This window comes from Parambassis ranga, chromosome 1 (genome assembly GCF_900634625.1).
Source record: "Parambassis ranga chromosome 1, fParRan2.1, whole genome shotgun sequence".
NCBI classification, from domain to species: domain Eukaryota; kingdom Metazoa; phylum Chordata; class Actinopteri; family Ambassidae; genus Parambassis; species Parambassis ranga.
Window position 1 is genome coordinate 17,921,602 of NC_041022.1, and position 26,102 is coordinate 17,947,703.

The window sequence follows — 26,102 nt, forward strand, 5'->3', positions numbered from 1 at the left end:
CCCTCCTCCTCCTCACTCACCTACAGTCTTCATCAGAGCCAGCGTTCATGTAATCGTCACCTCTTTTTTCCACTCTGTTGCAGGATATTTCCCCAACCTGCACACCATGCCAAATCATTAAGCATATCTTTTAGTTGAATGTCTTCTGATCGAAATACAATATGTGATGGACCCAGATCGGGCCAAGTCTGTGGTCTTGAGGCTGTGAACAAGATGTACATCTACAAAGAGTTCATCTAAAGGGATATTAATGCTTACATTGTACAGGGCGATGATGGTAGAATTTTAAAGAAGGATACCAGACTCTGCAATTATCAGTTAAATATCATTACTAAACAAAGCCTGAATTTTCATCATTTACGGTGGATGTCTTGTCTTCACTCCCTCTCTGTCCTATCTGTTGCCAGCTCTAAATGCATGCTTCAAAGTGTAGCCTTTAGCAGCCTATAGGCCTGTGTCAGTGTAGCTGTCACTTTGTTTACTCACACATAAGCTTGTCTTAAAGTAGATGCAGTGCAGAGACCGCTTATTCCTCTGTCAGATAAGACTACCTTTTAGCAGATCTGTCATGAAGCTGAAATGATTGATTGATTGTTTGATTGGCAGATCCTGTCAGTATTTTTGCAGATTTTAGACAGATGTGATTATTTGCTGGTTTTAAGGTTCTCCTATGGTGCTTCTGTTTTCTGCTGCATCTAATTTGGTCGGTTAGGATTACTGAGAAAATTCTGAATCATTGTCACTGACTTGTTGCTATATATGGATACTATTTATTCTGTAAATGTAAGTGTATACATTCTGCTGGAGTTTTAAAAACCTCAGTCAGGCATGGAGACGTAAAAATCAAGTTTCTGCCATTAATTGATGTGACATTTGTTGATTTTGGCAGTTTTGAAGACTGGAAATAAGCTTTCCTAGGGCTTACACAGGACAAAAAAAGGAAACACCCACACAGATCTGCTAACATCTGGCTTTTGTCCTCAGGGAAAAGGTACAGTCAGCAAATGGCTCTGCAGTGGCCACAGGTGTAAATCAGCCCCATCTTAAATAAATACTGATGTCAACATGTTGGCACGTTCAAAGACTTTTTGTCATTTCAGCCACAAATTCCATCCAATGATTCACTCAGCATGTAAAAGAGACAATGAGTCAACCTCTGTAAGACAGACACTGGCTGATGATGATGAAAAAAATAGCTATAGGAAACAATGACAAAGTCATCAGCTGACGGTAGGAATCAATTTTATTTCTTTACATTTAGGAAACAAAAGAGAGAGTGCAGAGAGTACATGGAGGTGTGTTTTTGGTCAGAAAAAACAAGAATTTGTAGCATTATGAGACATTTTGGCTTTTTTACTTGATCCACAGTGGTTGTTCAGTTAATGTTTGGAGATGAGTAAAATGCCAACTGTAGCTCCTGAGTCACAGTATAGAACTTTTACCACACCCATTTCACAACAGCTTCAAAACATTAAAAAAAAAACGCTTAAAACAGCTTCAACATTCCAACATTCTTGTCTGATTTTTCACAACTTGGCAACAAGACATGTTTTAGTAATAATAGTTAATATTGCCATGAAAGAGTCTGTAGGTTAATCAGGATTCAAAAGCTTTAATGACCCAATTAAACATTTTTAATCATCCTGTGAGGAAGGAGGTTTTTCAAAGTCTAATATTACTGACTCTTAAGTGTATTTAAGTAATAAATAGTTATCCCAGGAATGTAGCTGCAGATGTGATGGTCTGCAGCTCGGGATAAATGCTGATCTGAGTCATAATTTCATTTTAACCTAAAGCTCATAAGCATCAACTTGAACACATGGAGGCTCGTGGAATAAATGTGCCACGCGAGCCCCGTGTTGTCAGTGGGCGCTGCAGGCTTGGGTGGCCAGCAGGCGGGATTTATAATGTGATGAATCCCGGAGGTCTTAGTAATTATGGCTGTCGCTGGACGGAGAGAGAGAGAGAGAGGAGGGGGGGGGGGGGCAACCCGGCGGAGGCATTTTATCTTAATCACAGCTCAGCTCCATTCAAATTAATTTGACAAGTTTCCCCCAATCCCTATTAAAGGACGCGCCTGGCAAATGACGTCCCCCTTCCTCCTCTCTAAATATTTCGTCATGAAAGAAATATGTTTCAAATATTTTATCAAAGAGGAGCGAAAAGAGGACAGTGGAAAGGGCGCCAGATATTTCCCGTAGATATTTTTCTCCCTGTAGGGCGCCCTGAGCCAGCCATCCCTCCCACCTCCCGAGTGTTTCTATAGTAATTTCCAGCCAATGATCAGTAGGTGTCCACATCCCTGCTTCCTCACCTCAGCACCAATCAGCCACACACAGCGACAGGAGACACGGACTGAGCGGAGACCAGGCAGACACACAATACAGCCCGCGGATCAAGAGGAGAGGAAACACCTCACCACCTCGGCGATTCCCCCCCTCTCTCTATTTTTTTCCCCAACGACACCTTTTGGCTTATTTGTGCACTTTCCAACCTTTTCTTAACGTGACAAGAAAGTCGATAAAATGATCCTTTTGTTTTGAGCGCTCTGAACACGCACACACAGTCGCCCTGCTCTCCTCTGGCAGCCTATGTCTGTGCGTCTCCTCGCATCTTTGCATTATTTCCCCCCCGCGTATCGCTTCGCAGTAATGTGCCGCTACATGGTCGCAGGCTGGTAGCATCTTGGGGGCTCTTCTCAACAGGATCCTAGGTAGGTGATGCTCCCGCTCCCGATTTCCTCCCGCTCTCTCTCTCTCTGTGTGTGTGTGTGTGTGTGTGTGCCTGAGAGTCCATTCATATTTTGGCGTCCACATGCATGCGTTTTACCCCCCGTTTCAGTCCCGATCTGTGTCCGTGATCCAGCCAATGTCAGATTAATCTTTATGGGATTTTATTTGCACTGTTGCACCGCAACTCCCACTCAACAGATTATCTATGCATGACCTTTGATCTGAATGTCTACCACAGACCAGACTGAGTGTAATTAATGGCATCATTGTGCAGCAGCAGTACAATGGTTCGTCATCGGACGTGGCTTTTTTTTCACTTTTCTGTCTCTACTCTCTCTCTCTCTCTCCCTCTCTCCCTCTGTGCGTGTGTGTGTGTGTGTGTGCTCTCTCTCTTTCTCTCTCTGTCTCTCTTCAGCTCCCAAGTATTGAACATTTCTGTCTCTCTAAACTTTGTTTACAGGCTGAAAATCAATGTCCGTGACTTGATTGCCTTTGGGCTGCGTATTTCGCTCCAGGGGTGAATTGATTAAGTAATAATGACCCTGAGGAGGGCTGATCATTAAGCCAAGGAGGGTTTTGTTTACGGGTGGCTGCGGGTTGTTTTGGATGCCACATCCACTTTGAACAACCAGATCTGGAGGGAATGCTGGATGGTCTCACGTGTGTGTGTGTCACCAAAGCTCTTATTTTAAAAGAAACGTTGCAAAGTGAGACCTCAAGACTTTATTCTTGTCAAGTACATTGTCCGGATAATTATGGACATGTTCAGTCGCCACCCAGTACGATCTCCCCCTCTTCCATGTGTGCATATTTATAATTCATTCTTTTCAAGACAGCTGCTGGGTAGCACCATGGAAGTGATTTGAAATGCTTTAGTGTTCCAGCAATGGATCAGCTTTGGCAATTAAGAGAGAAAGCCCAGAAAAAGGTAATGGAAGTAGGGGGAGATGTGTCTAATGGGCTTTTATCTGTGGAAACCAAATCCAGACAGACTGGTTGAGGGAGAGAGGGAGAGAGAGGGGAAATGGAGCACTCCCATCAACACACACACACCTACACACACACATTGGAGGACATGTCCCATCCTGAGGCAGCTGACACCATAGTTGGTCTGCTCCATGATCTGGTTGTAAATTCACCAGTGGCTATCAGTGAGTGCTGTCACTGAGTAAATGTAATGGAGATGGCCATGAATGAATACCAGGTGCTCTTAAGAGGCAGGATGGAGTCTTGTTTACATGGCTCACCTCCACCTGGTATTACTACTGTTATACTGTAGATAAAGCCAAACAGTGTTTGGACCCATGCTCCTCCCCCCCCTCACACCTAAACCAGCTTCTTATAAGAATTTATGAATTAAGGTAAACATGTTTGTAGCTGCTGCTGTCATAATCTGACCTCTGCTGAGGCTCTCATCTAACTTTCTTCATAAACTAGTGATTTTGAATATAGATCGTTTTTAGGTTTCCTTGTGTATGTGCATGTTTTTATTCATCCAGTGAAGTAGCTGATTGGATTTTCTTGAAAATATGTACGAATACTTTGACAAGAGATAAAAAAAAATACAGTTGAAAGTGTGACTTCTTTTTTTGAAGCATGCTAATTCTTTCCCCCATTATAATAATGACATGATGGTCTGTCACAGCTATCATGTTATTGTCACCAGATGAGGATCAGTTCTGACTATTTGTGATAGTTCCATTATGAACAGTCAGAGCGTAAACAATGTGGCAGAGGATTCTTCACATGTTCAGCTGTTATCTTCAGAGAAAAGTAGGAGCAGAGAAATGAAAACTGATTAGAATGAAAACATTTGCCTCTTTTATGTGTAACTGTTTTTTTCTGTTTTTTTTGTTTTTGTTGTAGCACTGGAGAGAACCAGGATGGTAAGACGTTCGTAACCAGCTTCAGTTTGACGAAGGCCGCTGTAACCTCACTCTCTTCTCCTAAACACTGACAGCCGTTCCTCAGCCATGTCTAACATAAACACTGCGCTTTGCATTGAAAATGGACAGAATGCAGATGTGTCTCTCTTACAAAAGGATAATCTTCAGGATGGTGGATTAAGCCAGCTTTTGGATTATAATGCAGAAATGGAAAGGTACAGGTCTTTTGCAAACTTTTATAAAACCAATGGGGCGTTTCCGCAGACTGCTAAGATTGCCCGTATCACAACGCCAATTTTTCCCAGTGCTAGAATTGGTATGTCCCCTTGGAACTGTGATAACGCCATGCTCTGGGGAAGGAAATCAGCGGCAATAAACCCTAATAGGACCAGCATGCATAGAAATGACTCCCAGAGGCCGGGGAAGCCTGGCGTGCCGCCAGAGACGCTGCAAATGGCAAATAATAATTTCCTCTCTACCTTATCCCCCGAACACTGCAGACCTTTAGCAGGAGAATGCATGAACAAGCTGAAATGCGGCGCTGCTGAAGCAGAGATAATGAATCTCCCAGAACGCGTTGGAACTTTTTCCGCTATTCCGGCTTTAGGGGGCATCTCATTACCTCCCGGGGTCATCGTCATGACAGCCCTTCACTCCCCCGCAGCCTCAGCAGCCGTTACAGACAGTGCGTTTCAAATTGCCAATCTGGCAGACTGCCCACAGAATAATTCCTCAGCATCCAGTGGAAACCCAGCGAAGAAGAAAAGGAAAAGGTGTGGGGTCTGTGCACCCTGCAGGCGGCTAATCAACTGTGGTGTCTGCAGCAGTTGTCGGAACCGCAAAACGGGCCACCAGATCTGCAAATTTAGGAAATGCGAGGAGCTGAAGAAGAAGCCTGGCTCATCGCTGGAGGTGAGAACCGGGGCTCTGCTTCCCCTTCTTTTGTTATTATCCCCTTGCACTCCAAAGCATTAACCTTTTCATCCAGTCACGTTCTAAGCCCTTGAAAATTGTTTCCATGCCCACCCATGCCTGAACATCCCCCCGGTTTCTCAAATCTGCCTACCCGCCTAGCCTAATTGGCAGTAATTAGGGGTGTTTGTGCGGAGCGCAAGCTGAGCTTGGCTCAGACACCCCTAATTGCTGCCAGTCAGGCTGGGGCTGGAACGCATCCGAACAACCCCGAGCTTGGCTCAGCTCCAAGCAGGGCTGGGAAATGGTTTTCAGCAGAGAGCCATCTCTCTCTGCACCCGGTCATTTTAACCAATTATGGAAACCGTCTCTGGATGGGGAGAATCAATATCCCACAAAGCCTCAGCCTCCGACCACCAAGAGATGGCGAGAGTGATGGCAGAGCTGCTGATGGCGTTTCTCAAAACATCCAAGTTTTTTTTGGGTGGGGGGAGAGTGAAGCACCCAGGCTGATCCCTTCCTACTGATCTCGTATAAACTGATTGGGCATATACAGTGGGCTGGAGAAAAAGTCATTTTACATGATGTTTGGGGGTAATGTTGGATCAATCTGGGCACAAAGGCAAAAACATGTCTGTCATTTTAAGCACAGACCTAACCGAGCCTTCATTAGGGCACAATCAGACAGCAGAATTATTTGTAAAGGTTCATTTTAATTGATTTATTTAGCAGCTGACATTTGGATATCAGGGGCAAAGGCTGAATGTGAATGTTAGGTTGCGAATGTGCTTCTCTTTACACTGAGGTTGTGAACTTTTGAGCGTGTGTGGATGAGTTTTCACCAACCTGAGGGCTGGATAATTTGTACATTAATTAAGATATTACACAGAGAGAAAACCCAGGTTAATTATAAAATATTAACTGTTATGAATAGCACTGTGTGGATCCCTTTGTCAAATTTGAATTCAGGATTTCAACCTGTTTGAATCTGTGATTGATTTGATTTATGCTCGGTGTGTTTTTTGGGGTAATGTAATGTAATCTTTTTCTCAATCATCTTTAGTATTGATGAGGTCAATCTGGTGATGATTTTATTGTTCGCTCATATCATTTTCATCATTCCGTGCTTCTGGATCTTAACAAGCTGGTGATACTTGGAGTTATTCTTTTTGTTCATTTATTGTGCACCAAACTGCTTTTTACTTTATAATGTTGCATACAGACACAGAGTAGGCTTGTTATCACTCACTTAAGCCCTTTATCAATAGGTCAATCAATACAGGAAGGAAGAAGAAACTTAACAATGTTGTTAGGATGAGTTGTCTGTAAAGAGAAAATGCAATTCACATTTTGCCAATAAATTAGTTTTAAAATCTTCCGTTACAAACAAAATAATAATAATCAAAAACTGAATTGAGAAAAACATTAATGTTAATAGGAATCAAGATTTGTTTTTGAAACTAGTAGAAATAATAAAAGTTTTTTTTTTCCATTGCTCCAAGCAAATTGGGAATATAGGGAATAAAAGACAACACAGTTTGAATATGATTGACCTGTCTTCATCACACTGCTGCTCAGGTTTAAGGAGAGTTTTAGGGGTTCATTGAGGGATTATTGGTTATAGATTGGAGGGAGACCCTCCAAAGGTGTCAATCAGAAACTCATGAATGTTGACTCCAGACTTTATGTACTGACAGGTGTCCCAAGCAGGTGTTCAGGAAGCTGGTCTCACATTCATAATCCATGGGTAGACTCACTTTTGGAAAACATCCATTTGCAAAGAAGGTTAGAATTACCAAGGGTGTGAAGCAAACAAATCCACACTTGCTTTTAAAAGCTCTTCGGTTGAGTTCAGTAATTCACAGCGTGGACTTCTCCAGCAGTAATTGTTATTTTTGACTGTGCATCTGTAATTACAGGTGCACCTTCTGCTGCGGAAATGGGTTTGAGTTTAAAGGCATCTTTAAAGGCATCTTTAAAGGTGTGAAGCTGTGCACTGGCTTTGCAAAACTTTTAAATGTGCATTAACAGGGAGCGTGTCACATTGTTGAATGGCTGCTCAGAGTTCAGTGGAATTTGATTGAGAAGTTCAGGAAGGAAAATTTGCAGCATATGAACAGTGTGAAAACACTTGCACATTCTGTCTCTCCCCTTCTCTCTCTCTCTCTCTCTCTCTCTCTCTCACACACACACACAGCGACTCCAGTCTCACTACACAGCCACAAACACACACACACACTCCAAGCGTGTGCTGAGCATACCTTTTACCTTGGAAGAGATGATAAGCTACTGGCAGCCAGTTAGATTTGGCTGTCAGTGTTTTCCACATGGGAATCACCCTGAACTAATTATATCTTAAGCAGCGGTGGAAAATGCAAATCAGAATTTTACTCACACCCCTGAAATCGGAGAGCCAATTTAATCTAATACCCCCTTTAATTTAGCGCGCTAATGCAAGGCCCTAGAGAATTGCCCTGTGTCACTGCTGTGCTGTTCTGCAGCAGATCCTGCTCGCTCGCTCTCTCTCTCTTTCTGTCTCTGTGCTGCTCTCAGGCTCCAGGATGGATTAGTCTGGCAGAGGAATCTCATCTAACCTAACATTTCCCGAGCAGTTACCTTTGCATAGCTTGAGCTCAGATGGCTCAAAGGTCCTTCATTAACTTTCAAATGCAGTGCTCATATGTGGGAAAGCTGCGTCTTCTCCTCTGTTTACCTCACCTGTTTACCTCATGTTAACTTCGATTTCTGCAAAGACTCTCTTGAAAAGGACATTAGCTTTCTTTTATATCATAGAAATGTTGTTGGCCAAGATACATAAATGTTACTGGCATGGTGTGAGGAGGACATTATTTGTTTTCCCATTTTTGTGGCAGGATTTTAGCTTAATCCTCCACATCGCAGTGTGGTGGAGAAAAGCCATGAAGGGTTTGGTTGTTTGTTTTTATTTTTCATTTTTTTATTGCTTTATAACCCAACAGGGGTCTGACATGACCTGATTAGAAACCATTCATACTTTTAAAGCTTGATTGATTGTTTTGGTTTGCATGTATGCAGAGTTTAAAGCGTGTATGAGTATCAAACTGAGTGAAGCTGGCATCATATATGCTCTGCACTAATATGCATGGATGAGAAAATGCATTTCAAATATTTTACAGATTTTTATGATTGTTGTTCTGTGATTAGCTTTGAATATGATCCACGAAGTTCACTATCCAAAACGTGCGTAGGAGGAAATGCAGTGCTACAAGGCCAACCAATCACTGTTGTTGCAGACTGCGCCATCATGCCGTGTCATTACATTTCTGGAGGTGGTGCCTGTCAGACTACCACAATTCTATGCAGAACCATAAATCAAGCTTAAGGTAGCAGCCTGGTCACAGCATGTGAGTAGCATGGCAAGACATGGGGTGAAATATTTCAACATATTGTGTGATTTTAGTAATTTTACAGCATATATTGATGAATGACAGGCTAATACTGTCCTTAACCCTAGCCAGAATCAACTTATTGATTGGTCATTTATTGCAGCCAAAACCTTCAACATGAGACAAAAATAGAGCTCCATGACATCACACTGAGGGTAGAGTTCAGCACCCAACAAGTGTCTCAGCTGTTGTCTAGTTCATGCAGCTGTGTCACTACAACCCTAAATTATGAAGGTTTGAAAATACATTTGCTACAATGTATGACTTACCAGTGTCACAGCAGAGAGACCTTTCAGCCTGGTTGGTGTTTGTGTAGCACAGTTCCTTTAAATTAAATAGTAATGTGCATCTTCACCACTTCTGTGACTCATTTGTAATGTACCTGACCACATGAAATAGGTAGATGAATTATTCAGAAAGTAGTCAAATGTTGAAAAAAACAACAGCTAAGACAAAGCTCTGGTTAGTCATCGTTATACACACATGCATGTCCAAAACAAAATCCTCCTCATTATATAATTCGGTAGAAACAAAACAGCCTTATAGCTTGAAGTGCCAGTTCACTTTGTCATTGAGTCTATTGATGGAAACAATTGAACTTAACTAGTACTTCTGATTTTAATTCATAATACTGCAAAGACAAAGGAAAAAAATACTTGGCTCCTGTTTGAATGGTAATATAACATTGTAGAAAAAGCAGAAAAAGGACAAAGAAACATGCAGCTGAACTGATTCTTCTTTCAATTAACAAATGTCAAATGCTAGCATCAAGTCCTGTGTAGGAAAACAGGTGTAAGGAGATGTTCTTCCCCCCACTCTCTCTCTCTCTCTCTCTCTCTCTGTTCTTTGTATGGTGTTGATATGACTACATGAAATGGGCGAGATGAAAAGGTGGCATGGCTGCCTGGAAACCTTTGCTATTGTGATAAAAGACAAGGCCCAAAATGGTAGGAAGCAGGACCTTGAGTAAAATAGCTTGAATTCAGCCCCTTAATGAGAGTGCAGGAGCCAAATAAGCAACGGCAGCCAGGTCTAATTTGTTTTAGGTGTGCTCAGAATAGATAAGGACAAATCTGTGGCCTTCACCCCCCTCCCCCCAACCTTTGCCTCCCTGGAGATAACACTGAGTGCTCCCAGTCAATCTCCACAGGCAAAGGAGAGGGGGTAACGAATAAAAAAAAAAAAAAAATTAAAAAAAGCCGTGAAGGAAACGCCTGAGGGACATGCGGCCTTTAGATCTGCAGATCTCCAACTTACTGGATTTATTCGAGCTTTAAAACTGCAGATTAATTTGGTCGCAGAGGTCTGGGGGTGTGTGTGGGAAAAAAAAGAAAGAAAAATGAGGCTGTATGCTGCTGTGCATCTCAACCTAAAGGGCAACACTAAGCCCCTGTCAAGACAATGGGATTTTTCCATCTGAACCAGAATGCAGACCGCTTAATTATACACATCTTCCCTGCAAGCTACCCTCAGCTACTTAAGAGCACAGGCCCCCTTAGTTATTGTCATGCCCCTTTTCCCCTAGATTGGTTGTGCCATGTGGATTTTCTGTCAGCTTCCATTTGCTCTGAGTAGCTGTCCTCAGCCTTTCGCTGTGCTCGGCAAGACACAACTGCACGGCACTGTTAAAGAATTCATCGTCTTTGCCACTGCCACCAATTAAGGCCAAAGCGTAATTGGAGGCGTCCGGACGATGCCCTTACATTATGTGGTCTGTCGCCTCCTCTGCCCCTGTTTGATTTAACATCCCTGCTTCAGTGGTAAAAGAGAACTCATTGTCATTGTCTTTATTATAGTGAGGAGGAGGAGGAGGAGGAGTGAGAGAGAGAGAGAGAGAGAGGGATGGTGGGAGACAGTAGCACAGTGGACGGTGGACAGCGTGAAAGAGCAGGTGCGGGAGGACGTTAATGTGTGGCACTTTAAATTTTAAACAGATGAGAATAAATTATTGATGCTGACTCTGGCGGAGAAGTTAAAAGGTATCTCGTCATTACCGAGAGCCTGCATACAAAAAGTGTGAGAGAGAAGTCCATGATAATTGCATCAGGGGATTTCACTGAGCATAGAGTATCTTAGCAAGATGTTATGGTGATGCTGAGGTCTTAATGTAGTTTGGTTTCTGCATGGATTGTATGTTTTGTTTGTGATATAACACTATTTCCAGAGCCTCTCCAGTTGGTTGTAAATTTTGCAGATGAGAGTCTGTTCTTACTCTTAAGAGTGTTTTGCTTCTGGCACATGTGCAGCTCGTGCCCTTATAGCATGTGTATGTGTAGGTGAGAAAGACCATTGACACCCACCTGTCACTGGCCACTTGGCACTTAAGCATGCAAGCAATGACTTTAGGAAAAGATAAGTGTTTGTGTTTGCATTTGACAAAACCTCCTAATCACACGATACTTTCAGACAAGACGTTCAAACAGTGGAGCCTGTAAGGAGCATATATGCTTTTTGTTCAAAAGTCTTTATACAAACACAATAAATCAACCGAGTAAACTGGCTGATTTTTACCTGTGCTAACAGGTTCAGAAGTGGTTGCACATTTGGCCAGCTCAGGTCTCCTCCAGTCCACCAGAAAGAAAGGGTAAATGATCCACAAATCCTATCCTATAGCATGTATTTGTCCTGCACAGCTGATCGTAGTCAGTTCATGGTCGACACTTTTTTAAAGGGTACTGTGAATCATGCGCTAGTTTAGAGAAAAGTGGAATATTAATCAAGTGCTAATTTGTTTACTGTTTGTATATCTGTGGAAAAGACAAATACAGACTACTGCCACCTGAAAAACCAGATGTGAGGCAATGCTGCAGTCAGCCTCCATCAGTGCTATAGTTAAATGGTGTAAGAATGCAGGTCTTAGACCTTGTGACAAATACCATTAACTGGCATGCATGTTGTGTATGCAAACTCATAATGAAGATCCAGTATTAGGAAAACTGTTTGACCCATTCATTTTGATTTGGGTTTAGTATACTCAAAGCTGGACAGACATTATAAGCACTTTGTGTCAATAAGTTAAAAGGCATCAAATGACAGGTGGCTTTGTGCCATTCATCCATGAAAACTGACGTGATAGTGAATTTCTGAGTGACATCTTGCGATGGGAGAAATCGGTCAACGCGGTTTAAGCATCTCAGTTTCTGCAAGTCAAATATTCGCATGCTGCCACCTCCTCTATTGTGGCTCTGCTCTCAGATTATGAATATTTCATGGAGAGCATCTGACACCATGCCCAGAAAGATATTTCAAGTTTTTTTTTCTGTCAGAAACCCCGAGGTTACAGAGTGTCACAGAGGTGTGAAGTCAGTCTGTGGTCCCCAGGTAAGGGATGGGATTTAAGACGCCGCAGTTGATGACATCAGATGGATATTTTCATTCCTGAGCAGAGAGTCCTGTTGTCCTCCTCGACTGATAAACCACCGAGCTGCTCACAGTCTGTTGTGATTCTTTGAAAGATCTGTCCATGGTGTTCTGTTGAGTACAGAAATCATTTGAGTGCTAACAGTGTGTTTTAAACTGTGACGTTACGTTAACATTAGCATATTACACTGCCCACTAATTCCTCATTTTAGGTTGCTTCTGGGTAAATGTAGTTAGTCTCCAACTAGGATGACTTTATGCTCTGATTTCTGATGCATAGACCTGTCCTCACTCTTGTAATGTATGGATGTCTCTGACCAAAACCACATGCAGCCTGGGATTTTGCTATAGTTTTTACCATTAGGAATGATCTCTGTCCACACGACATAGTGGAAAACACATGGATGCTCGATGTAGGTCTGATCACACCACTGGTATATTATTTGAACAATAGCTTCTGCACATGTAGGCTGTGTAAATTCAATAAAATGCAGAATTTAAATATGGAACAGCTGTTAGCAAAGACAGAGAATTAACCACTGGTAGTCAGGCCTGATGTCTTTGGTTTCCTCCAGAGAATGTGAGAGTAGAGTGCCGGATCTGTGAAGGACATGTGGTGACGGACAAGGACCAGAAGCGGACGCAAGGATGTCATTGCTTTCAAAAGCCTGTTTCTGCCCACTCAGACTAAAATGGGCTCAGCAGTGTCCCCAAAAATCTTAACCCAAGTCAGACTTTTAGTCCGTAAACCTGACTCAAGCATGTTGGACTGCCCTTCATATTTACCACAGTGTTTAGTTGTCCCTATAGTTTTAACACAGATGTATCGATGACTTCATCAGGAAAGTTTTATGCAATTCAACAACCGACTCACACAATGAGTCACATACATTTGTTATTTTACCTGTTGAAGTGCATTAGTAACCGATCGTTAAACCTTTGATGAGTTCTTGCGGGTAAAGGATACATTTTGTGTTCTATTACATCTAATTGGGTACCAGCAGCATCTTCTGTTCATGAAAATCATTAAAGTATGAGGAGCACAAAAAAGAGAAAAATACATTTTACAAATAGGCTTGTTAATACTAAAAATATTCTCCCCTGCAGGAGGAGTGCTGATGAACAGATTGGTCCGACTCTCACTTACCTGAGTGAAATTAAAGATTCAGCTTCAGCTGTGTGTATTTTCTAATCCTAACCTAAATATTATGTTGATTTACAGTAAATATGCAGAGCTTTTGCTTATGGACCTTCTAAGTTTAAGGGCTCCCACACAGATGCTGAGAAATCTGCTCAAAACAAGAAGGCCTGCTCCTACTTTGCATTTCAATTTAACATTTCAGAGAACTGGCAGGATGTTGCCTCGCTTAGCCCTCGCTTCGTTACACCCACATGGCTTCTCGTCGTGCTAGCTGACGTTTTTTGCTGTTCAAAGGGCTGCAACTTGGCTGAGAAATTGGGGATTTCCATACCAGATCCCTCAGGTATCTACACACTCAAATGCTGGTCCCGTTTCCCCGTCCTTCCCCAACAGCTCACACTGCCCTCATTTCCTGTCATGGAGCTCAATTGACCCCGCCGTTGCATCTCTTTGTTTTGTTTTCCCTTGAAATCTCAGCAGCACCTTGAAAGCTTCTCCGCTGTCTCCCCATATAGGGTTTGCTCCCAGAGGAGAGTTAGCTTTGTTGCAGCCCTGTGTAAAATTGCATTACTTAGACGAGGGTGATGCTAATTGAAATGGAGGCCGGCGTTGTTGTACTGTGCAGGTGATCCTGGTTGGCGACGGCAGCCTCTGACCCAAGGGTGATGCCTCGGCTTCTTCCTACGGGGGTCGGCTGAGCTTCCGTCTGTGTGGGCAGGGATTTTCCATGCATGATAAATGGAAGAGGCACAGCAGCTGAGAGCCGTTTTGGCAGCATAAAGTTGCTCTTTTTTTTAACCCAGATATCTCTCACACTGCATGGGTGCATCATGTGAGATTTATTTCACTGTTGAGGGGTCTTTGGTGACAGCACCAAAACAAAAGACTTCAAGCCTGGTTGGTGCCTTTGTTTCTCTGCCTATGACAAAATGTCTTGAATATAATTATGATTTAACCATCTTCAAACATGTACCTGTGTACACAGTGCATTTAGCAGCAGGGTCAGGATTGCGATATGACACGTAAATCAAGCTTTTGACATCACAGAGAGCAGGTTGTATTCTGCCTCTCATATGCTTTTAGATTTACACCGTGTCTACACAGACAGCGCAGCATGAGAAGCACATTAGCAGATCAGCAGAAGGCACTTCCAGCTACTTTGTTAAGGCTACAAAAGATTGAGGTTTTGGTTAAATATTTAAAGTCAACACATCCCATCTGTTGTTTTGCTGCTGATTGACAGGAGCAGTTATTGAAAAGAAAACAACAAAAAATATGCTCAAAGTGAACATTTTGCAGTGGTGTTGAAGAGTTGGATTTAAATGTTTCTTTTTAAAAACAATATCAGCCATTTTATGTAATGTAAATATAGAATCTGACATATTTTAAAGTGCAATTATAGCTACAAACAATACATAAGCCTGCACTGTTATAAATATGACATTACATGTATACATGTATACAGTATTATATTACATATATAAACATACATATATATATAGGTTTCTGAAGAGCTGTTCTGAGTTCCTGATGGAGGCTCTGACCATCACCATCGTCATAGTCTGCCTAAACTCCCAATACAGGCAAAGATGTGAAGCCTGTATCCAAGCCTGTTTTTTTGTGCCAGGCTTTAAGCATGTTTCTTTCTGCTGTAAACATTTGGGACAAGCCCCCAAAGGCTTTGGGGTGAACTGTAGTTTTTGGCATGGGGTTCATTTCTCAGCCCCACATGTTGCTGCTTGATCCTAACGGTGCAATAGACCACCTTTCCAGGGTGTCCCCCCACCTCTCCCTTATAAACAACAATAAGTGGGTTAAGAAAATGTATGCATGGCTGTTACTGTAACTGAGAAGACCTGTTTTCATTATTTTCTACATTGTCTTCTCATACTGGCTGATAGTCCATGATTTAAAGGGCTAATTCACATTAGATCACATACAGCAGAGCTCTGCTGCTGCCCTGCTCTGGTAAAACAGTCATGGCCCTATCAGTGACGTCACCAGCACTGCAGGTGCTGTGCCGCTGGCAGCTGATGGAAAACATCTGCTGTGACATCACCGACTGGGTGAACAGACAGGCTGAAGTTAAGCAGCCTCCTTTCATATCGTGCGATTCAGTGTGGATTCACCCTTTTCACATATATGACTGGGGGTGTTTCCATTTCCATCAGCCTCCACTGACTGACTCATAAAGAGACGTATTTCTGCGCCGCCTCAATAATAATACTGGGCCCATTCCATTTCACTGTCCAATCAATGATTTTTTTTTCCTCTAAAGCCACTGAGGCTTGGCCCGTCTCACTGCAAATCCACTCCTATGGAGGGCTGGTAAAATATACGTCCTACAGGAATACTGCACTGTAATTACATTCCCCCATTAGCATACGGAGGCTTGGAGTCACACTGCACACAGCCTCCAGCAGCACTTTGCCATATGGTCCGTCTGTGCTTCTCAGCCGATATTTGGCAAGACTCTTACAGAAGGTCAAATATCAAGTCAGAGGACTGTGCCAAAATTGCATCTATGCTAATTGTGCGCTCTCTCTGCCTCCTCATCCATCTCATGCTCCTCTGCTCCTCTCTCTCTCCCCTCTCTCTCTCTCTCTCTCTCTCTCTCTCTCTGCTCTCTCCCACTGAACTAAGTAATCTGCTTTAGGATGTTTCTGAGATGGAGATGGATTTGGTTTTCCTCCGCTGCCCCTCAGCCTAATCTCCCCCTTGTGACCACCCCGCCTCTCCCAGGCACAGCTCTTAAGCACACCATCATACACCATCATAACCCCCCCCCCCCCCAATCCACCTCCAGTACATACATGCCTTGTCAGCGAAAAACTCCCAAATTCCTCATTACTCACAAACATCCGCAATACACTTAGCTTGATTTGCTCGAATGGGTGCCTAGCACAAGGCTGGACCTTGAATTAAAATATTGTAGCTGTATTTCTGTGTTGGAATGCTATCACCACACATACTTGGCCTCTTTGTCTGTTCACATTTGTGCCACAAGCATATTCAAGTATTTATCTGAATACATTTGCTATTTAGAGGAAAAATGGTAGAAAGAAACAGATTATGGGATTCCACTTAATTTGTTCATATCTCTGACCTGAGTCCTCCATGTATAATTAAATAAACTGGTGCTCTGCATCAACAGTGTCCTGAAAATTGTCATCAACAGTGTCCTGAAAATTGTTGGTAAATGTCTGCCAGCACTAACAGTAAATACCTTTTCTATCTCTACTCCACTAGATCAGTGTAAATGTGCAAAATAAATAAAAATAAATAAAAAATGAGCACATGTTAGAATGTAACCATGCATGTAACCATTTGCACAAAAAATGTTTTTTACATTGTCCTCGTTAGGATGAGCTTACTTAAAACATTTGAGGAAAACTGTTGCCTCAAAAAATTAAAGTAATGTGCAACAAAAACTTAAGTACAATGCACTAAATTTCAAGTTGATTTAACTTAAAATCTTTTGCAAGGTCAACAGCATTTCATAATTATTACACTTAATCTTTTTGCTCACTGTAATAAATTCCAAGTTGATTTAGTTCAAAATCGTAATCTTTCTTTGCCTAGTTCATACTTTCAAATTGTATTCAATTATTATGCAAGTTTTGGTTGGTTTAATTCCCAGTTGGTTAAACAGAGGTTTCCAGTTTTTCTATCTGAAAGCTGCCAGTTCTAGTGACTGAATGCCTGGTGACCTACTGAAAAATAAATGCAGCACTTGTGGAAGCTCCAGATTGACAGGTTGAAGGCACATGTTTTAACAGATAAACCTTGACTCCTCAAGTCCTAGATATTAAAAGCTAGAAACAACATATCTCAGCTGTTTTCACTTTGGATGTTTAAACAGGTGAATAATAACATCACAGCAAATCACATCAAACACATTTGTTGAAAATATCCCAGGTAAGGGAAATAAACTATTTCTATTACAAACAAGCATTTTTCATGTACTTGTATAGTCCAGGTGCAGGGCGTACATCAGCACACGGAAGGCCTGAGGAAGGCTGACCAGGTCATCTACCACCACACACGAGATGATTCCCACTTTGGATGGGTTTAACTCTGGCTTTTCTTCATCAGTGCAAAGCAATCCCACCGGAGTGTGACTGTAAAAGTCCTCGTCAGTTGTGCCCTAACAGAGAAACATACTGACAAGGAGAGCAGACAGTCATGTTAGTTAGACAGCACTGCTGCTAACATAAACTTCACAGTGTTAATTAATCAAATTGTTTTAGTAAAAATGTGTTTTGCAAAAAAAAAAAAATAAGAAAGAACATGCATCAACATACATTCATTTGCTTATGGAACAGGTCTTGAAGAAGGCAGGATGACCATCACCTAGGATGACTGGTAGTCCCCGGAGACCCCCAGTCATGGCTCAGTTGTCTAGAAGATAGTAGACATAGACCTGTGTTTTTCAACCAAATTCTAGAGCATCCTCACAATTTGTTGTACTAAAATTTGGTCACATTCACATGGCATGTAAAATGGCAGAAAGAAAAGATGACAAATTGAGACAGGAGATGAAAAGGAAATAAAAGAAGATGTGAGGGGGAGAACTGGGGGCAGAAGAGGAAAGAAGGGAGATTAAATAAGAGAGCAAAGCAGAAATAAGGAAACTAGAAATCAGAGGTAAAAATATGAGATTAGAAGATGCAGAGAAAAGCAATCAGTAGAAAATGAAAACAAGAAGAGGAACAGAGGAGGGCAAAGGGGAGTTTAACTTAACTGAACTTACCAGATTTAGTAGACCGTGGTAAAACTGTGTGAAACAGTCGGAACGCTTCCTGCTCTCCTCTTTGAAGGGAGGCCTCCGTGCAGGAAACCGTCTGCCGTGTTTCACAAACATGGCTGTACATAAAGAGAAATGTTTCTGTCCGGCTCACAGAGAAGGCTTTACAGTTGGAGTTGGTGTTGTTTGTGGTTCAGACGATGTTTCTATTTTGAGCAATTAATCCAGGATGTTTGTGGATTTAGGAAATTTTGGCAGCTTCAGAAGCAGGTGCAAGACTTATCTTGTGTGTCCAAAATAATTAAAACATGGGAACAAATTAAACAACTTAAGCATTCAGTGTAGTAAAGTGGTTTTATTCTATGGCCATTTCATGGCTGTGTACATGGTAATACCTTATAATACTAAGAATTTAATATTACTCTATCTGTATAGTGTACAGTATTACTCTGGAATGCCTCTGTACCCCTATGATGTAATTCAAGATAATATAATGATTGAACTTTGCACAAAAATATGATCATATGTATATTCAGGGTTGTGTGTAAGGTGTTCTGCAGTGGACTGTGTTTGTGTTATGGTTCAGTAATTCAGGGGACGGTGGTGCGTGATGCTTAGATGAGCGGTCTGTCCATGATGGCGGCCTTGGAGAGGCACCTTTTATAAATGGCAGTGGGAGGTGAGAATATTGGCTACAAGCTTCAAGATGAGATTCCAACCCCCCCACCCCCCAACATACACACACACACACACCAACACTGGTAATGGTGCAGGTGATGGATTGCTATACCTTCCAGGTTTGAGCTTGGCAACGCCCCAATATTTCTGCAGAATAAAGTGACAGGTAATATATAACACATCAGTTAAGGCTGACTGCACACCAGGAACACCACCACCACCATCACTAACAGCACCACCCGGCCTGGAGATCGGCCCTGAATGTTTGGCCGACTCTCAAAGTCTTTCTTGGTTAAAACAAGCTCTTTCCTTACTCCTTTTTATTTTCCTGTCTCTTCCTACTTCGGCTTCCTCACCACCAGCAGCTTCAAACTAATCAAAGAATGTTGCCATTTTATATTGAAATCATCACAGACTGGGTTTATTTGGGGCTTGCAAAAGGGAAACAAATTGAATGACCAAGTTTGCACGTTAATAATTTGACTTGTAGTGATTTTCTTAAAGACATTTCTATGCTCATCCAAGCACCTTCCTCAGTTATAGAACCAGACCTGAGCAGCAAAACGTTGAAAACTCTACAAGTCCAGATGCCTTGCTTTAACCTTCTGAACAAAAATGGCCTGGATGACTGAGAATCTTTATCAACGCGACCGGGTCCACCTGTGTGTGTGTGTAGGTGTGTGTGTGTGAGACAGTGATATTTATTTAGATTTTCTTTGCAGAGCTGCATCCAGAGGACTGTGGTCATAAAGAGTGGCCTGGTTCACGCTCTGTAACTCAATAAATAATGGGTATTGTCGGGGTAATGTATGGCCCATGTGTCATAATGAGCATTTGGAAACACATCAGCACAGCGTTCCCACAGGCTACTGTTCAACCTGCACGGTGCTACACTGCCTTTTGTCTCTTGCCTTCTTGCCTCTCTGTCTCACCTCATATCTGTGTCTCCCTGCTGCTTCCTTCTATTCTATCTCTGATTTTCCACCACTACACTTTTTTTTTCAAGGATATGTTCTCATGTCAGAGATTTCTTGAGAATTCCTAGACAGAAAAAATGAGGAGGAAAAAAAATTTCCACACATAATTATGGTGAATTAAAAGTTTTATGATGTTGTGCATGCCTGTGTGTGAGCCTTGAGTGTGTGTGTGTGTGTTGGTGGGAGGGAGTGAGGGGGGCCAATGTGACAAGGCTGGCTGGGAGCATAGAGCTGAGGGTTAGTGCCAGACATGTCTCAAGAGAAACCGGGGCACATTTGCAATCACCCTGAGTTCAAAAGGGTAATTTATTCACAGTCTGTGGTTAAAGTAGGGCTGCTCAGAATGCCAGTGGGATTGTGCTGGGAAGCAGAGCAGTAGAGGGACATTATTTTCATTCCTTTCTCTACCCGTCTTTTCTTCATTCGCTCTCTCCCTCTCTTGCTTTTTCCCTCATCGTCCTCTTCATCTCCTGTTGTTGTTTCTGTGAGCCCTGTGTGGCGTCTTTTAACACACGCCGGCGAGCATATTTCACTTTTACACTCATCCGCATTGACGTCCAGGCGCTGATTGAATTTTGAGGCGCTGCGGCGTCTGCCATTATCATCCTCATCGTCTTGAGTGGTTTATCTCTGGCCCCAGCTCAGTGTGACGCCAAGGCTGCAGGGGGAGAGGAGGGGCGGGGCCGGGGTGGGCCAGGGGTTGAGGACTGTTCATGTGTTTTTATTATTTGTGTGGAAAAGATAGGGAGTACCGACCTTAACCTGAGTCTTTTAGACTGTGGTTGGAGGTTTATGTGTCGTCTGCATGCATGTGGTCCCTTAGAGAGCCTGCTGTGGACCAGTCAGGTTTGATTATGATTCACTGTCCTGTTCTAGCCAGCGCTGTCTTTCTACCACCTCGTCTCAATCAGCTGACGATGTGGCTTCGACATTAACTGCACCTGCCAGGTTCAGTTAGGATCACAGTGTGTCATGGCTGCCCGGAGACCTCACACTGCCTCACCAGAATCAGCAGAGAATTATTCCACCACATGTCAGCTTCACTGTGTTGTTATCACCGAAAGCCACCAGCAGACACTTAGAATACCCTTCCTGCTGTGGTGGTGTGGTGGGGTTAATTTGAGGTCTGGAGAAATCTTTTCCTCCTCCTTCCGTCAGTTCAATACTCTGTTGTGTGCTTTCATTGCCGGAGCGGGAAATTGTCTTTCCTCCGGTGTGTCGTTGTTAGCCAGGTTGTTATGTATGCTCTGCTGCAGAGGCAGCAGCGTTGACGTGAGGCTGAGCCGCTGCCACGCTGTCTTGATTTGAGGTGAAACCTTGGCATTGCTCCCTTGTCCCTGGTGTAAAACTATCAACCCCTACCTTCTCCCTGTCTCTCCCTCATTTCTGTATGCATGTGTGTCCTCTCCCTTACTCGTCCTGCCAGTTGATGGAGTGATTTTGAAGGCGCATGTAGGTGGTGGTGGTGGTGGGGGGGGGGAGCAGACAACGCAGAGCTAGTGCTAATTGAGCCTTCTTTGTGCCTGGTCACTGCAGCGTGCTGAGGCAAGGAGGCCTGGGAGTGAATCCAAGCAGCACTCAAGAGCCCCACTGGATCGATAACGTGGGAACTTAACAAAACAGAGACATGCCGAGTGCCCAGATCAGGGTCATTATTGTCTCTGGTGAGCCGCACTTCCACCAGGGACTGATCAATGTGAGAATATGGATCAAGATAAACATTCTCACCTCCCCTTTCTCTCCTCTTTGCTTCACCTCCTTCAGCATCACGCTCTCAACAGAAAGAGAGTGTGCGTCCCTGTGGGTGTGCAGATGTGCTCACGACATCCACTACTTTAGACACTCGCTTTTTGTGCTCTCCTCGCTGCACCTTAGTGGGAAAAGTTGTCATCATGCTCTGACACAGCTTTTCATTTACAGGTTCCTTTGTGAAGTTTGTTGAAAACTGATGAATAGATTTACCCTGAAGTAAACAGTAAACATGTCCTGTTGGGCATTAATTAAAAAGTTAACAGGACGGCTAATATTGCTGACATGAAAAGGTAATGAATGATGTTTGGAGTTGATATCAGTAAAGTGGTCAGTTTGCATGTGAATCTATCTACAGTACGCATCTACAATTAAAACTGACCTCTCTTCCATATCACATGCTCTTATTTCCTGTCACAGAAATCACATTAAAATGTGTTTATAATGAGCCGACCTGATACAGAAAGATGCAATTAATGGGACCACAATGACACAATAATCAGCTCGCAGCAATTAGAGGGAAAAAAGTGAACATTTGACCCCTCAAAATATGATGGTGTTTCATTTCATCCATGGTTTTAAATTGGTGATGATGGTATCCTGCTGCTCCGGGTCCCTCCATTACTCACTTGGAAGGATGATAGTAATTGCTTAATGTGGTGTGAAAAAAAAATAGTACAACGTAGGTAGGAATTCATAAAACCAAAGTAGGTGCAATGATGATCCAGTGCCTGTGTGTGTACAGCTGACTGTGATTAGGAAGAATATCCTGGAATTTGATAAAGGCCGCAGCTGCTGCGTTTGCAGCTAATGAGTGAACATTTGTGATTGTTAACGTTACAGGTAGGTAGTGTTGCGTTGAAGGTAATCATTTTAATAAACAGGTGGCTGATAGCCTTATCAAGTGAGACGTTTAAAGACTCTGTGTTTCTTTTAATTAATTCTTACTGCAGTGGTCTGTTTGGCTGTTAAAGCGTTTAAAATGTATTTAAGCTGTTTCAAAACTAATTTTGTACTTTGTGCCAGTTTTGCTCATAGCGTCCTCATTGCCAGAAATATATGTGTTACCCACAAACTTTATTTAGTTTACTGTAAGGGAAATGACCACAGGTCAGCATGACACACATTATAAAACATGTACAACATACTGTATAACAGGGGAGGGTGATATGGATTTCCTTTAGAGATTGACTTGACGGATTATGAGAGTAAGAGCATGTATGTGCATTAAGCCAAGAAAATGTCGGAGAAGTTTGTTAGAGATGAGGGGAGCTTGACTTTTATTGTGCTTAATGTTGTGAACGGACAAACCTTCTGATGTGATGTCCCTACAGTGGCGTTTCGAAGCAGTGTGTGGTAGTTTATGACATCACCTTGATTGTAACTCACACCACCAACCGGCAGAGTGTGAGTGAAACTAAGCTCAATATGTGGCCCATATGTCATTCAGTTCCTTTGCATTAAAGCCTTAGATTCTAAACAGTGATTATTCTGTACAATTGTTCTGAATCTTCTACAGAGACATGTGGTTGTAAATATTTTTCTTGTTTGGCATTTAATCATGTGGACCAGCACGTCTTTGAAGTTCTGTTTGGTTTCACCTCAAAGTATTATCTCAGGCTTAACCAAGTGCTTTTCTATGTCTTAAATTTAACCAAACAGTGACTGAAAAAAAGTAACAAAACAATGGAAACCTCAGCCTCCTGGGTGAGAGTCTGGACTCTGAGTTAATACATCTATGCACGGTTTATCAGTCTTCATTTATCTGCCTCACCTAGATGATCATATAGCAAACCGTAGATATATTTTGGATGGCATGTTTCAGAGGTTATGGTCACAATACATTGTAAATTAATGTACGTACACTGTAAATAATGTTGGTCAGAAATCTGCATGAGCCTGACTGTAGGAGGCTGTTTGGTGCTAAAACACTCATCAGCATGCTTTAAGGAGCCTCCAAAGACGCGTGGTATTAAAATGTCAAATTGCCCTCCACTCAGACTAAAGTGATTTTAGTTGTGATTATGCACCATTTCCCCCCCTGTCAACAGAAAAAAAAAATCAAAAAATGTGCTAATTGGTCATGGGGATTGGTGGGAGACTTCAGTATTTTATGTCTCTGACTTCCAAATGAGTTTCGGAAAGGAGAGGCTGTCACTCTGGCATAGAGGTTTTGGGGAGAAGGAGGAGGGGCGGCTGCTGGCGCCGGCTCAAATTGAAATGATGCACTGTTCCCCCTCACTGCGGTTAGAGCTCACAGTAATTAAATGCCTCATTGTTGCTTCTTGGGAATTTGTATTGAATATTTCATCCAGCGTAATGATTATTTGGGTGTGGGTGGGACGTGGATGTAATCACCTTGGCTGCCTCTTTGATGAAATACTTGGTTTGGTGGTTGTGCTTTATAGCCGTTTTAAGTGCCCTTCTGGGTTTTTACTTTACTTAATGTCCATGCTTTTTTTTCTAACTGCTGACTATATTATTGATTATCTCCTCATAAATACATGTGTTATTTGTGAATATTTTGTGCTTTTCGAGAAAACATGTCAATAACACGACCTCAAAACTCGCATATTAAAATATGTCCTTCACATTTTTTGTCTTTCACAGAGGACACCAGTCAATAACGGCGAGGCTTTTCGGTGGTTCTTTTAGAAAGGGAAGTTGTGGACGCCCCCTATTTCAACAGCAGGAGGGCAGGTGGGACTCTCTGACAGGAGCACTTCATGGGTTTACAGAACCCAATGCGCCCTCAACACATTTTGGAAAACAGGAGAGGAGGAAAAAGCAGGACGGACAAAAAGAAAAACAAAAACATAATGGTGTTGTTTTAACTCTGTAATTTCCTTTTCTGTGTAATTATTGTACCTTTTGACAGTATCATAATGTATATTTTTGGTGTCTATGAATGTGTTTTCAGTGTTGTGGCTGTATGGTTTTACAGCCAACCCTATGTAAAGGACTCAAACAGACAATCATACAATCACACTGAATCCGTCAAACTGAAGAGGCCAAAAGGATCAATGATAAAAACACACGTTACTCTGGAGCAATAATCTATTCTGTTGATTATTCTTCAACTCTTATTTTTGTTGGCTTCATTTTTTTTCTAACTGAACTGAGTCATATTTTGTCTTTTATTTCACCTGAAAACCACGCGCTAATGTAAAGAGCATTGCTGAATCATTGAGAGGGACAATGCGAAAGATGGCAGCAGTGCGTCTGTGATGGATTTGTTAATGTGTTCTCTTCATTTTCGTGGACTCACTGCAGAACAGGGCACATTGTCTTGTGTGGTGAGCTACACTGAGTTAAACTCTTAAAGGGACAATTCACCCCCAAAATTTAGATATTCATATTTTTACTGCTTGTTCTGAATACCTCAATAAAAGACCTTCTGTGTAAATTGTTGTGTGTGTGCATGGTGTACATGCACCCATGAGGACAGCTGTGACTGGATGTAAACATTAATGGCGTCCTCCTTTGTTGAGCTTTAATGATCATTGTGGGTGGATTCATGCTAAAAAGTACCGTATATGACATTTTAAAGTTTATTTTTTTGGCACTCGCAAGCTAAATTTTTGTTCCATCATACTGGAACAAGTTAATAAACAAGCCACAGGAAATATGCAATATTTAATTTTAGGGTGAACTGTTCCTTTAATTTGGCATTAATTGGTGTTTAGGAACCACGCTGCTGTCTTGAGGTTTAACAAGATCGGCCATCAGCCTTTTTTTTCCTCTTTCAGTTTGAATCCTTATAGGAGTCCTGTCAAAAAAGGTAGGGAGCAATGCCAGTAAAGAATGGTAGGATACATTGAAAACATTCAAATTTAGAATTAATTACAGAACACAATACATGTTTGACATATCAAATGTTGTTCTGGAGATAAGGGATAGACTTGGACTTATTACAATACATTCCAAAAACTAAATTATTCAATAAGTTACTCATTGTCTTAAACCCTATTGTTGCATGTGTAAATGTGTTTTGGTTTTAAAGATTACTAAGAATTTGTATATTGTTGTTGTGATGCTTTTATGTGTTAAAATAAAAAAAAGACTTCAGTAAAAGATATTTTGACAGAAATTGTTTGATGTGGAGAAACCAAAGACAGAGAGAGAAAAATAAATAAATCCACCAATATCAATATATGAAAAAAGACAAATCATTGATCAGTTATGATCACCTGATAAATACCGCTTTTCCTTTTTTCCCCCCTCCTGCAGCAAAAACATCAACAGAAATAACAACCAGGAGAAATATAACAGCACTGGTTGCCTCCCCAGTCACGTATTCCCTAGAATACTAAAATGTTGCATGAAGAAGAGTGGTTCCCAGAGGCAGCAGACTTTAAAGGACTAGTGAAATCCCATGTGGTTTGTCATGCTGGAATGCACTTGGGGGGTAGGAGGGATGTGGGGAAGAAGAAGGGAAGATGGCGGGTGGAGGGGGTGGAGGGGCTGAGGCTAGACAGGCTCCTGAGATAACCCG

General features: G+C 42.1%; 1 protein-coding gene across 1 annotated transcript; it reads left to right on the forward strand.

Moving 5' to 3' along the window:
- Positions 1–4,705: 4,705 nt before the first annotated feature.
- Positions 4,706–24,399, forward strand: cxxc4 (CXXC finger 4). The gene is made up of 2 exons (XM_028414609.1): positions 4,706–5,530; positions 24,218–24,399. The coding sequence occupies exons 1-2, from the start codon at positions 4,706–4,708 to the stop codon at positions 24,260–24,262; spliced, it is 870 nt and encodes a 289-aa protein (XP_028270410.1). The 3' UTR covers positions 24,263–24,399.
- The last annotated feature ends 1,703 nt before the right edge of the window (positions 24,400–26,102 follow it).